Source organism: Sceloporus undulatus, chromosome 1, assembly GCF_019175285.1.
Source record: "Sceloporus undulatus isolate JIND9_A2432 ecotype Alabama chromosome 1, SceUnd_v1.1, whole genome shotgun sequence".
Taxonomy (NCBI): Eukaryota; Metazoa; Chordata; class Lepidosauria; order Squamata; family Phrynosomatidae; genus Sceloporus; species Sceloporus undulatus.
Genome location: NC_056522.1, coordinates 354,534,846 through 354,549,064, shown reverse-complemented (window position 1 = coordinate 354,549,064; position 14,219 = coordinate 354,534,846). Strand labels below are relative to the sequence as shown.

At 41.4% G+C, this 14,219-nt stretch overlaps 1 protein-coding gene across 1 annotated transcript; it reads left to right on the top strand.

The window, feature by feature from the left end:
• Positions 1 to 6,895: 6,895 nt before the first annotated feature.
• LOC121919183 (alpha-1-antiproteinase-like) lies at positions 6,896 to 14,219 on the top strand. The gene is made up of 4 exons (XM_042445501.1): positions 6,896 to 7,504; positions 8,967 to 9,237; positions 11,955 to 12,102; positions 14,034 to 14,219. The coding sequence occupies exons 1-4, from the start codon at positions 6,910 to 6,912 to the stop codon at positions 14,217 to 14,219; spliced, it is 1,200 nt and encodes a 399-aa protein (XP_042301435.1). The 5' UTR covers positions 6,896 to 6,909.

Below are 14,219 nucleotides of genomic sequence, written 5' to 3'. Positions count from 1 at the left end.
TATTTTGCAGTGCAGATGCAGCCGATATGGAATATGGAGGAGTACAAACAGATGGATAAGTCTGTCAGTTTCACTTTCCCCCACATTCCATGTTTTAAAATCCCTAAATCTTCCTGTTTCACTTGTGAAGAAATTCATTGAAATGACTATGGTAAATTGTTATCAAGACCAAGTGAACACAACTCTCACTGATCTGAAATACTTAAATTCATGACTTACAGCTACATGCAGAATAAAGGAGACCATTTGATGCCTGTCTGCAAGATATCAAAGTCTGACAGGAAAAAGAGGGAGCAACCACAATTCAGTACTATCAAACCAGATTACAGAATATAGAATAGTTGAGTTTTAAGGTGCTAGAAATCAACTGAGTGACCTTGAGAAAGTCACATGCTCTCAGCCTCAGAGGACAGCAAATGTCAAACCTCCTTTGAACAAATCTTGCAAAGAAAGCCCCGTGATATGCTCACCTTGTTGTTTTCATTGTGTGCCTTCACATCCTTTCCTACTAATGTCAACCCTAAGGCAATCCTATCATGAGCTTCTCTTTGCAAGATTTATTCAGAGAAGCTTTGTTATTGTCTTCTGGGACACAATAAATTGGAAATGAAGGGACACAATCACAACAAACAGTATCTAATCTAAACCCCTCCCAATGAATGCAGGACATTAATAGATAAAGTGTCCCTGACAGTGCTTTAGAGGCTGTGATTTCCTCCACATTTGAGTTTTAAGACCTCAGGTTGAGGTCCTACCTCAGAATCTACAACAGGTAACTTTAAAATGACAGAGTTATGTTGCTGACATGACAGGCAAGCATGCTAGTGAACTGTAACAATGCACAGGAGGACACTGCACAAGATGCAGTGCACAAAAGAGACTCCCACTGCATTTAAATATTCCAAAATCCAAAAAACTCCAAAATACAAAACACTTCTGACCCTGAGCATTCTGGACAAGCGAGACTCAACCTGTATTTCTTTTCCCATGTCATTTATGGGAAAAAAACTAGAACATTTTATTAAGTTATTATTTGCCCCATTGTCATAGGAAAATGAGTTACCTGTTTGTTTAACAGAGGATAATGTCTGACTAATGCAGATAAAAGTAAACTGAAATTTTGCCAATTCATCATTCATATCACAGAGAAAATCAAAACTGAAGACTGAGGTATTTTCTATGATTATTTTATCCCATTGCAGTTAAAGATATTCTATCTAAAACAATCTGTTCTACAAACAAATCAGTTTGTTCCTATTATTAAGTGTGAGAGAAAATTAAGAGAGTCTTTGAATACTCCAAAAAGATGAACAGTTTTGAGCAGGTTCCCAGGGATGTTCAATTTGTATGCTCAATTAACTGTAGCATTTGTTGTTTAAAAGTCCAGGCAATTACAGTTTAGTACAGTCAAATAAAATGCAAAATGCTTATGAAATAACTGTCAGGAAATGACATTGGTGTGGCCACTAGGGGGAGCTGTTGTGCAGATAATTTACAGCTCCAGTGGCAGCTAATGTGTTAGCATTCAAACAGGGCATCATGGGAATGTTGATGCAACTGTCAGTTCTCAACTGTCACTGAGAGCAGACTGAGAGACAGTTGGTGCCTGAGAGTGGGCTGTGTCTGTTACTGAGAGGCAGTGAGATGGTTGTGTGTTAATGTGGCTGCCTCAGAGGTTGTGTTATTGTTGGCTGGTGTAAATAGTGTGTATTAGAGACGGATGTCCAATACACTGTGTATATCTATGTTGTAAATACTGCAAAGGAATATTAAAGCCCTCGTTTAGAGTGAAGACTTGTAAGAGTCATTATTAGTTGAAGACATCTTCACAGATTCCTTTTTCTTGGCGTCCTGTCGACGTGGTTGAACTCTGCAGGTGGTCGTGGTGGACACTGCGCGTCATTTCCATACGCCCCAACAAGGGTTATGGGTGCAGCACACAGGTCACAACAATAACAATACAGAATTAGTTTCATTTGTCTAAAAGGATATACCTAAAATGACTAGAATTGCCTAAAAGTAACTTCTCCTTCTAGTAAAAACATCCTCCCCCCATAATAAAAATATAGGCACAAAAAGCTTTAAAAGCCAAAATGGCTAAACTGCCACTATCCAAAACCAATCTGAAGACAGTTTGTCACTGAAATTTGTACATGTTCTCTGAGACATAGTTCATAAAAAAGAATACACAGAAATGGACTTATTTTTAAAAAATGTACATGAATATATGAATGAATGTTTCTGAAAACTAAAACAGAAATAAGGTTGTATACAATAGGTATTTTAGTTCCATTCTGTCTTGGATTACTGTAACTTAGGCCTGGTACAGATGAGAAGAAAGGGACGGCCAGAGGCCATCCCTTTCTTCTCCGGATTGTTGCTGCAGCAACCGCCCGGCTGCGGCAACGATCCACTACCAAAAGGAACTCTGAAATGGAGCTCCTTCCCACGACGCTGCCAAGGTGCCATTTGTGCCCTGGGGCATTGTGGTGATATATCTTGTGTGCCACGCTGTTTGGACGTATCACACAAGACATGTCACAGGTACACACACTGTCTAAACATGCACACACCAAAATGATGGGGCCCATACGTACTAGGGCTTGGGAGCTTGCAGTTGCTGTGTGCTCCCAAGCCCTAAGTATCGGCACAGCCACGCAGCTTTTGGCCCGTCTTTATCAGGCCTTACTTTATGTGGGTCTGCCTTTGAAAAGTGTTTTGAAACCTCAGCTGAGTCAAACAGTTGCAGCCAAATTGTTAAATCTGTCCTTCTTGGAACACTAGCTTCCAGTATATTTTTGAACACAATTCAAAGTGCCAGTGATGATCTACATAGCCCTATATGGCTCAGGTCTTGGTTATTTGAAGGGCTGAATGTAACTAGCAACTATCTGAAATTCTCTCTTTAGAATCTGTCATGTCTCCAAATTCCATGTATATATGTATAGCAAGGTGAAATTCTAGTTATTCTATCCAAAGGAAGTCATTGGTAAGATTTCTAAATCTCAGTTAAGAATTGTGATTCAAAAACAGACAGTGTAGAGTAGTGGTCTGAGCGCTGACACTCCTAGGTCTAATTTGCACTGCAGATATGCAGGGATGTAGCCAAGGGGGGGTTCTTGGGGTCCAGACCCCCCCTTCCATTAGAAAAACAAATGGTGTGTGCTGCTGCGCCGCAGCGCCCAAGCCCCATTATAATGGTGGCACTCAGTCTGGACCCGCCCCCCTTCCTAAAATTCTGGCCACATCCCTGAGATATGATGCAGTTTCACACCACTTTAACTGCCCTGGTTCAGTGCAATGGAATTCTGAAATTTGTAGTTTTGTAAGATACAAATTTCATATTTAATCTTCTCTGTCAGTGAGCTCTGATACCACATAGAATCATAGAATCATAGAGTTGGAAGAGACCACAAGAGCCATCCAGTCCAACACCCTGCCATGCAGGAAATCCAAATCAAAGCATCCCCGACAGATGGCCATCCAGCCTCTGTTTGAAGACCTCCAAGGAGGGAGACTCCACTACACTCTGAAGAAGTTTGTTCCACTGTCAAACAGCCCTTACTGTCAGGAAGTTCCTCCTAATGTTGAGGTGGAATCTCTTTTCCTGCAGCTTGCATCCATTGCTCCGGGTCCTAGTCTCTGGAGCAGCAGAAAACAAGCTGGCTCCCTCCTCAATATGACATCCCTTCAAATATTTAAACAGAGCTATCATATCACCTCTTAACCTTCTTTTCTCCAGGCTAAACATCCCCAGCTCCTAAGGCATTCCTCATAGGGCAAGGTTTCCAGACACTTCACCATTTTAGTCGCCCTCCTTTGGACACGCTCCAGTTTCTCAATGTCCTTTTTGAATTGTGGTGCCCAGAAATGGACACAATATTCCAGGTGGGGCCTGACCAGAGCAGAATATAGTGGCACTATTTCTTCACTTGATCTAGACACTATACTTTTATTGATGCAGCCTAAAATCGCATTGGCCTTATTAGCTGCCGCATCGCACTGTTGACTCATGTTCAACTTGTGGTCTACTTGGACTCCTAGATCCCTTTCACATGTTGTCTCCTTAAGCCAGGTGTCTCCCATCCTATATCTGTGCATTTCATTTTTTCGCCTTAAGTGCAGTACCTTACATTTCTCCCTGTTGAAGTTCATTTTGTTAGCTGTGGCCCAGCTTTCTAGTCTATTCAGGTCATTTTGAATTTTGATCCTGTCCTCTGGAGTATTAGCTATTCCTCCTAATTTGGTGTCATCTGCAAATTTGATAAGTATTCCCCCAATTTTTTCCTCCAAGTCATTGATAAAGATGTTATGATTTATTATTATTATTATTAACCTTTATTTATGAAGCGCTGTAAATTTACACAGCGCTGTACATGCAATCTTTTAGTTAGACGGTTCCCTGCCCTCGGGCTTACAATCTAAAAAGACAAGACACAGAAGGAGAAGGGAGTGGTGGAGGGAAAGGGTAAGAGGTCCAGCAGTTCCTCTCTACCTCTGAGGTCTGGACCAAGGCAGATGGACTGGAGGGAGGGCTTGGCTTCATAATGGATGGTTAATCTTCTACCAGGGAAAATACAAACTCTCAAGTAGGATAATACATATACAATACATAGCAATACAGGAAATGGTTCGATAAACAGGCAATAAAAGAACATCAGATAGTAAGCGACAATTACGCAATGCCTGGGAAGGCTTCTCTGAACAGGATGGTTTTCAACTCCGTTTTGAAGCTAGTTAAAGAAGTGATGGCTCTTGCTTGTGGAGGAAGAAGATTCCAGGAGTGAGGGGCAGCAAGTGAAAAGGGGCGAATCCGGGATGGGGCAGAGGAAATCCTGGGCTCAGACAGGAACCCTTGACTACCAGAACGGAGGGCCCGAGTGGGAAGGTGAGGAGAAAGAAGGTCTGATAAGTAAGGAGGGGCCAGTCCATGGAGGGCTTTGAATGTCGACAGCAGGAGCTTATACTGAATGCGGAAAGGGAGAGGGAGCCAGTGAAGGGATGCCAACACAGGAGAGATGTGGTCAGAGCGGTGGGCGGATGTGATAATGCGTGCAGCTGAATGCTGGACAGAGATTAAAGGACAGAGGTGAGAGAGAGGAAGCCCAGCCAGGAGGACATTACAGTAATCCAGTCGTGAGATCACTAGGGCATGGACCAGGATCTTGGCAGTAGAGGCGGTACTGGGCCCAGGACAGAGCCCTGTGGAACACCACTGGTTACTTCTCTCCAGGATGAAAAGGTGCCCATTGTTGAGCACACTTGGGTTCGGCTGGTCAACCAGTTACAAATCCACGTAACAGTTGCCTTGTCTAGCCCACATTTTACAAGCTTCTTTGCAAGAATGTCATGGGGAACCCTGTCAAAGGCCTTATTGAAATCAAGATATACTATATCCACAGCATTCCCTTCATCTACCAAGCTAGTAATTTTATCAAAAAAAGAGATCAGGTTTGTCTGGCATGATTTGTTTCTCTGAAACCCATGTTGACTTTTTGTGATTATGGCATTGCCTTCTAGATGTTCACAGATTCTCTGTTTAATTATCTGCTCTAGAATCTTTCCTGGTATTGATGTCAGACTAACTGGCCGATAATTGTTTGGATCCTCTTTCTTCCCCTTTTTGAAGATGGGAACAACGTTTGCCCTCCTCCAGTCTGCTGGGATCTCTCCTGTTCTCCAGGAGTTTTCAAAGATTATTGCCAATGGCTCCGATATTACATTTGCCAGTTCTTTTAATACCCTTGGATGTAGTTCATCTGGTCCTGGAGACTTAGATTCATTTAGATTAACAAGGAATTCCTGTACTATCTCTTTACTTATTTTGTGCTGAAATTCCCCTATTCTGTCCTCTGCTCCTTTACCCTTAGGTTGAGATCCCTTTGCCTTTTCTGAGAAGACTGAGGCAAAGAAGGTGTTGAGTAATTCTGCCTTTTCTCTGTCTTCTGTTAGCATTTTGCCATCTTCTCCACGCAGTGGTCCTACCATTTCCTTCTTCTTCCTTTTGCTGTGGACATATCCATAAAAGCCCTTTTTGTTGTTCTTAACCTCTCTAGCAAGCCTGAGTTCATTCTGTGCTTTAGCTTTTCTGACCTTTTCTCTACACTTGCTAGCTATTTGTTTGAATTCCTCTTTGGTGATTTCCCCATTTTTCCATTTCTTATACATGTTCCGTTTAAAATTTAGCTGAGCTGAAAGTTCCTTTGTCATCCATCCTGGGTTCTTGCGATACCTCCCATTTTTCTTTCTCACTGGAACTGTTTTAATTTGTGCCTTCAGTATCTCCCTTTTGAGAAACTCCCATCCATCTTGAACTCCACAACTAACATCATATCCCAGGATTCTGTAAGACAGAGCCATGGCAGTTAAAGAGGTGTCAAATCTCTGTAATACAGATTTGACTCTAGTTACACCACATCATGCCACTCCAGGGCACCAATGGTACCTTGGCAGTGGCAGAGAAAGAAGACGTGTTTCATGGCTCCTTTTTCCAGGTGCATCATTACCACACCATTTGGTTGACACAGCCACAATCCGGGGGAGAAAGGGGTGGCCTCTGTCCACCCCTTTCCCCCAGTCTGTACAGGCCCTAAGTTTGTTTTAAATGTTGGGAGCTGTCTTGAATCCTGAGTGAGGGAAAAGGGGGTACAAATAATAATAGTAACAATAATGACAGTGTAGAACTGAACATTTCTGAATTGCCCAGCTCTTGCCATACAATTCAACTGCCTTCTAATGATCCAGTCAAGCCTCCAGAAAGTGGTGCCTGCAGAACAATAGCTCCCATAAAACTCAGCAAGATATAAAGATGCTGTCTTACATTGATACAACAGACATATTTCTTTAACTCACTGAATTTTGTAATGGCTATATTGTTCTTTCTCTACAGATTTCTTCAACAGAAACACGATGCCTAATTTGAATCGATGGTTGATTTTTACTGTGCTCCTTGCTGTTGCCAGCTGTGCTGAACATAAACCTCCCAAGACACCATCCTTTCTTAACATAGTCTCCGGCAATGCTGATTTTGCCATCAAATTCTACCACCAACTTGCTTCAGAAGCTGCTAGCAAGAACATTTTCTTTTCTCCTCTGAGCATCTCCAGTGCCTTTGCCTTGCTGTCACTGGGGGCTAAAACAACCACTCTGAGTCAGCTATTGTTAGGACTTGGCTTCAACCAGACAGAGATCAGTGAGCAAGAAGTACACAAAAGTTTCCGTGATCTCCTGAATGTGCTAAACCAACCAGAGGCTGAAACTGAGCTGAGTATTGGAAATGTCCTTTTCACACACAATCAGTTCAAGCTCCTGAAGAAATTCTTGAAGGATGCCAAACATTTTTATCAGGCTGATGTATTTCCTACTAACTTCAAAAACCGTACAGAAGCACAAAATCAGATCAATAGCTACATTGAGAAGAAAACCAATGGAAAATTAGTGGATGTAGTCAAGGATCTTGATCCATTCGACATAACAGTAATTGTAAACTATATTTTCCTGAAAGGTAAGATAGATGAACCATTTCATTATTATTACTGTGTTATAAAACCATGTTATTAAACTAGAGGAAGGATACACTTGGCCTCCAGTCTGATCTAGCCCTTAGAGGTCCATCATCTAACCCACCAAGTGGTATAGAGAGTCACTTGCCCCCCACAGTCGATATCCATCTGATGCTGAGCAATTCTTCCTTACAAAATGTACTCAACACTGTGTGAAAACATACTAGATCTTTCAAACAGAGTAATCAAACTGGCAAGACAGAAGTTGAACAACAATTAGTTCCACACCCACCTACCAATCCACAAGATCTAGCAGACAAAGTGATAAACCCAGATGTCCATGCAAAGCATATAAATATCCCAGGGTCCCTTGGAAGTTCTACCTTACAAATATTTTGTGCATGATCAAAACATGGCCTAATGGAGGAAAGGAAGAAAATACTGGAAGGTTCAAGTGATTCAGAAAGAGAGTGGGTGTGGTAAAACAAACAAATAGGAAGTCTGAAGACAAGAAGCAAACTACATTTGGTGAGTATGGGCAAACAAAACTTGCTAACTCAGCACAATATTGGCTTTTCTATCTGGGAAGGATGGAGACACATGGGAAAATTAGGCAGTTATTTCAAACAACTGATCAGAAATAATGGGATGGATCTCCTCCCACTCCTCCCCCTCTATATCACTCTTCCTCACAGCTGGAAAAGGACAGCATGGGGAGCAGAATCTATGCTATCATCTGTCAATGACTACCCAGTCCTTGCTATCATCTTCAGTCAGAGATTTTTCTCCCACACTGCTCCAAAAATGCCAGGATCACAAGCATCCCTGATGCCCATGCCTAGGCAAGGAGCTCTGCTTTCCATACATGCTTTTTCCTAAAACAGAGAGTCCCATATGCAGAGAAGCAGTTGCATCATTGTTCTGACTGCTGGCTCCCAAAATAGGAAAGGATTACAGCATTTGGTCCTTCCTCAAATAGGGAAAGTTTATATACAGTGAAGCCATGCTGCTGTGGTGCTGGCTGCAGGAGCAAGCCTAGGAACATCAGTTCATAGAACCCAGCATAAAGAGTCATTACCATAGTATTAATCTCTCTCAACCCACCTACACATAATCTCTCACCAGGACTTCCAGTTGTGCAATTGGATTTGAGCTATAAGAAACAAAAGAGCGTAAAGGTTTTGTTTTTGCATCTGGATAACATAGTATTCCTGTGTTGAAGATGATGGAGCAGATTTTTAAAACTTTTTACAATTTAACAGTGGTCCCCAAGATTTGTTACTGGGTGGATTTGAAGTGGAAAAGCTGAAACTGTCCACAGTTTCAAAACTTCAGTTTCAGATTTTGATGATGGTTTGAATTTTAAATTTATGTCAATTTTTAAAAATGTGAAATTGCTTTTTATCACTTTTATGAGGAGATATTCATAAATAATCTTCATTCCCATGTCTTTCACTTCATAAGCTTACTGGAAAAAACCTTTCAATTATGAGTATACTCATGAAGACAACTTCTCTGTGGATGAAGAAACTATAGTGAAAGTTCCTATGATGAACAGACACAGCATCTTTAACATATATTATGACAAGGAGCTGTCCTGCCAGGTGGTGCACCTTTCATACAAGGGTGATGCTTCAGCATTGTTCATTCTCCCTGACCCAGGGAAACTGAAACTGGTGGAAGATGCTCTGGGGAAAGAAGTTCTACTTAAATGGGCAAATTCACTGAAACTACGGTAAGCCAATGGGCTGCAATGAATGAAATGTGTAACCTGGAGTGCTGAGACTTCAGCTCCAGCGCTTGCTTACTGCATGAGCTTTAATATGTTACAGTCTCTCAGACTCATATACTTGTTATCTTACAAGTTTAAAAATGGGATGGGAGCATGTGTATTCAGCTCTGTCTTCAACAGAGCACCTTTTCATCCTGGAGAGAAGTGACCAGTGGGGTCCCACAGGGCTCTGTCCTGGGCCCAGTACTGTTCAACATCTTTATCAATGAACTGGAGGAAAAAATTGGGGGAATACTTATCAAATTTGCAGATGACACCAAATTAGGAGGAATAGCTAATACTCCAGAGGAAAGGATCAAAATTCAAAATGACCTGAATAGATTAGAAAGCTGGGCCACAGCTAACAAAATGAACTTCAACAGGGAGAAATGTAAGGTACTTAGGGCGAAAAAATGAAATGCACAGATATAGGATGGGGGACACCTGGCTTAAGGAGACAACATGTGAAAGGGATCTAGGAGTCCAAGTAGACCACAAGTTGAACATGAGTCAACAGTGCGATGTGGCAGCTAACAAGGCCAATGCGATTTTAGGCTGCATCAATAGAAGTATAGTGTCTAGATCAAGGGAAGTAATAGTGCCACTATATTCTGCTCTGGTCAGGCCCCACCTGGAATATTGTGTCCAGTTCTGGGCGCCACAGTTCAAAAAGGACATTGAGAAACTGGAGCGTGTCCAAAGGAGGGCGACTAAAATGGTGAAGGGTCTGGAAACCTTGCCCTATGAGGAACGCCTTAGGGAGCTGGGGATGTTTAGCCTGGAGAAGAGAAGGTTAAGAGGTGATATGATAGCCCTGTTTAAATATTTGAAGGGATGTCATATTGCGGAGGGAGCAAGCTTGTTTTCTGCTGCTCCAGAGACTAGGACCCGGAGCGATGGATGCAAGCTGCAGGAAAAGAGATTCCACCTCAACATTAGGAGGAACTTCTTGACAGTAAGGGCTGTTTGACAGTGGAACACACTCCTTCCTCGGAGTGTAGTGGAATCTCTTTCCCTGGAGGTCTTCAAACGGAGGCTGGATGGCTATCTGTCGGGGATGCTTTGATCTGGATTTCCTGTATGGCAGGGTGTTGGACTGGATGGCCCTTGCGGTCTCTTCCAACTCTATGATTCTATGATTCTAGGGGGAAAGCATTAGTTATAAGAATTCTCCAGCTGCCTAGATGCTTGCATTGTAGAGTGGAATGGAAAGCCAAATATGTAGATCTAGGTCCAAAACTAGACTAATGTTCTTAACTAGATTCATAGCTGTAGGCAGGGGGTTCAGGCCACACCAAGTGACCCCCTAAGAGAAGGTGACACCCCTGCTCCTCAAACCTCAACATTTAAGCAGAAACAGGCTGTGGTGTTTGCATGCTTCCCTTTGAAAGACTGGAAATACGATGTGAGTTGGTTGAGGCTCAATGGGAGGAGAAAAGAGAGGCCTCAGGTTTTTTATTCTTTTTTTAAAAAAAGTTTTTTTAATTTAAAATTTTAATTTTTTAAAGAAAATATTCTCTTTAAAGTTTCTTAGAAAACATCATAGCTTATCAAATTTTCATTTTAATTACATAAAGCTATGTATTTGTTGTTGTTGTGTTCCTTCAAGTCAGTTCTCTCTTATCGTGACCCTAAGCTGAGCCTATCATGGGGTTTTCTTTGCAACTTTCTTCAGAGGGGGTTTGCTTTTGCCATCCTCTAAGGCTGAGATACGTTAATAAAAGAGGAAGCTGATGTCAGTTCATAACAATTATGTAGGGCCCAAACAGACAGGCCAAAATAACGCTGCTTCGGATCACTTTGGAGATATGCTGTTTAAATGGTGCATGCGTTCTAAGAAGCTGGAAGCCGTGCCAAAGCCGCGCTCCAGTCCTAAGGACTGGAGCACAGCTTCGATGCAGCTTCTGGCCTCTTAAGATGTGTGTGTCATTTAAACAGCATACCTCCAAAGTGATCCGAAGCAGCTTTATTTTGGCCTGTCGATTTGGGCCCCTTGTTAGCATAAGGCAGCAAATGTTTGCTTCCCCCTAGCTATGAGTGAGAATAATCACAATTTAGAGTCCAAGAAGCAGCTCTTTGCCTCCTTCTGACTCATCTTGGCCACACTCAGTTGTGTTGATGCATTCTTTATCATATCACCATACCCCAAATCACAAATATTTGAATATTGTAACAGTTGTTTGTGTGTGGAGCTACAACTCTCGGGACCAGGGTTTGATTCTCTTCTTGGCCATGGAAACACACTGGGTGACTTTGGGCATGTCACACTCTCTCAGAAAACCCCATATACTGCCTTAGCATCACCATGTGTCAGAAACTACTTAAAGGCACACAACAACAACTATCGAAATAAGATCATATGGCACTTTTGGGTACAAATTAGTACTGGTAGAGTCATGTAGGCACCAATAAAAGCTTTACAAGCCATTAGAGGAAAATATTGATTTTAGGGCAGTGTTTCCTAAGCTATCTAATGTAGGGGACCAACATCCTTAACACTAAGCCAAGTCTGAGATGTGATGTACATTAAAATGGGTGAAATAAAAATATTGTCCCCATCTCTAAAACAGAATAACCAATGCTGTAGAATTATGGGAACTGGTGACCAAAATCATCTGGAGGGCCATAGTTGTCCAGCCCTGTCTTAGATGGTCACCTTACTCTGATTCTTCTTTCAACAGGAGAGTACATCTCTTTCTTCCAAGGTTTTCACTGTCTGGCCACTATGATGTAAAGGACCTATTAAGTAAATTGGGAGTTACTGAAGTATTCACAGACCATGCAGACCTATCTGGAATAACAGGGACACATAACCTAAAGGTTTCCAAGGTATGCCTCTCAAAATTTAACATGCAACAAGAATGAAAGATCTCTTGTTACTTCCTTGGCTACAGGTACACTTTTATGTGAAGGTACAAAAACATATAGACTGGCATCCTTTTAGGGACATATGTCAGTGTTATGTTCCCCTTATGTGGTATAAATATATATCTTTTTGGGAGATACTGCAGAGGCTGGTATTCCTTTCATCCATCCCTTTAGTTCCTAAAGCTTTCCACCCTGTTACAGACATATTGAACAGCCTCTGAAGCCCCACACATAGCCATTCTGCACTATGTAATGAGCATGCAGGATCACAGAAGCATTGGGCTATGCCTCTGAAACAAATTGCAAAAGTATGACATCACCATTGAGATCTGCCAGAGTCAGCACCAGACACTTCTGTGATCCTGCCTGCTTTCCATGAAGCAAATAATTATTGGGTTGGGGGCTTCAGAGGCTGTTTACTATAAGGCTCTACCTAACATAGATCCATGTGTCGACATACTATACTGTGCTGAGACATATAGGATTATGATCTTGACGTGGGAATTGCCCTGAGTATCTCTTCATATCATACGAGAAGATAATGGCCGGAATTCACTCAATTAGTTACAAATGTATAACCTAGACTTACACATTCAAGAACGTTTTCTATTCACAATCTCTATGTATTCTCTAGTTTAGGGATAGGAAGGGGCCATGAAATTTCCCCAACCCCTACTTATTGGTGCAAGAGATGAAGGTCTGCTCCTCTGTCAATCAGGAATCAGCTGAATGATGGTCCCATCTCTCTTGCACAACTGATCGCTGGCATGAGGAGGAATTACAACATGGACTTTGCTTCTATAAGAAATCATTCTAATATGGGACTGTCAATCAGTTGCTTCATGATCAGCAGAGGAACAGATCCCAGTTGTTCACAGTGGCTGCTGCCTGGTAAGTGAGGATTAGTGGGATTGGATTGGGAGTTACTGAGTAGATATGTAACTACAGTGATAATGCATTCATAACCTCCCAAGTGTATTTTGGCCATCCTTCATTGCAACATGCCTTCCAAGAGAATATATAAGAATACATATCTGTAGAATTCTGTACACATTACATTATATACAAGAACATAGGCTTTTTATTCTGTATAGAATGTAATCAATTTAAAGGAGGGAAATGTCACGTATATAAGGCAACCAACAGAGAAAATCTCTGCTCATGCAATTTTTGCATGCTTACAACCTACAGCTTTCTTGCATTTTAGTTTAAAATTTAAAGGAGCCATCCAAGGTTATGAACCCTATGCCCCCCAAAAATCATTTAAATTTTGTACTAAAACACAACATGGCTCCACCATCTCCCTGAAACAGAAGCCACCAGCTGCTACTGTGTGCCAATAACAAATTTAAGAGGGATATGATGAATTCAAGGCTATGATAAAATGTCTGAATCTGCTGGTATAAACTGGGGGAAACAAGTCAATATTCTAAAATACTATTGCCCAAATGTGACCAACCACAAAAACATTCACATCTGAATTTACTTCCTTAAAATAATAATAATAATAATAATAATAATAATAATAATAATAATAATACACTCTGGGAGAATCTAGCTATAGTTATCATCATGCAACTGCTGTTTAGGGACTTGAATTTTACTCTGCAAGTTTTTTCCCTACAGCATAACTTGGATGGCAGTCAAAATAATCACAAGATTAGTTTGATCCATATGTTGTAATTTGCACTGGTTCAAACTCTGGCCTGGAAGAATGAAGGGGGAATTTCTCTCTTTGGTTGGAAGAGGAAATTAATAAATTCTGGAGCCAAGTAATGAAATGATTAATGTCTTTGAGACATTAAATGTGTTCTTTGCTTAGGAGAATAACACCATCTTAAAAAAAATCTTACTTTCTGTTCAGAACTAAGCGTTGCTTGCTTTCATTACAGGCTATTCATGGAGCATCTCTGAATGTCCGTGAGAATGGCACTGAAGCTGCAGCTACCACTGTCACTGAAATTAGTACCAGGCGTGTATTTCCTAGAATAATCTTTAACAGGCCTTTCCTTGTAACATTTGTCAATGACAATTCCATCTTGTTTATGGGAAGAGTTGTAAACCCTGTGATGAATTAA

What these genes read in the sequence shown, in the direction of transcription:
- LOC121919183 (XM_042445501.1), top strand. Translation starts at nt 6,910, where the DNA reads ATGCCTAATTTGAATCGATGGTTGATTTTTACTGTGCTCCTTGCTGTT. An exon ending in AAACTATATTTTCCTGAAAG is followed by an intron (nt 7,505 to 8,966) that starts GTAAGATAGATG and finishes TCACTTCATAAG; the next exon opens with CTTACTGGAAAAAACCTTTC. An exon ending in ATAACCTAAAGGTTTCCAAG is followed by an intron (nt 12,103 to 14,033) that starts GTATGCCTCTCA and finishes CTTTCATTACAG; the next exon opens with GCTATTCATGGAGCATCTCT.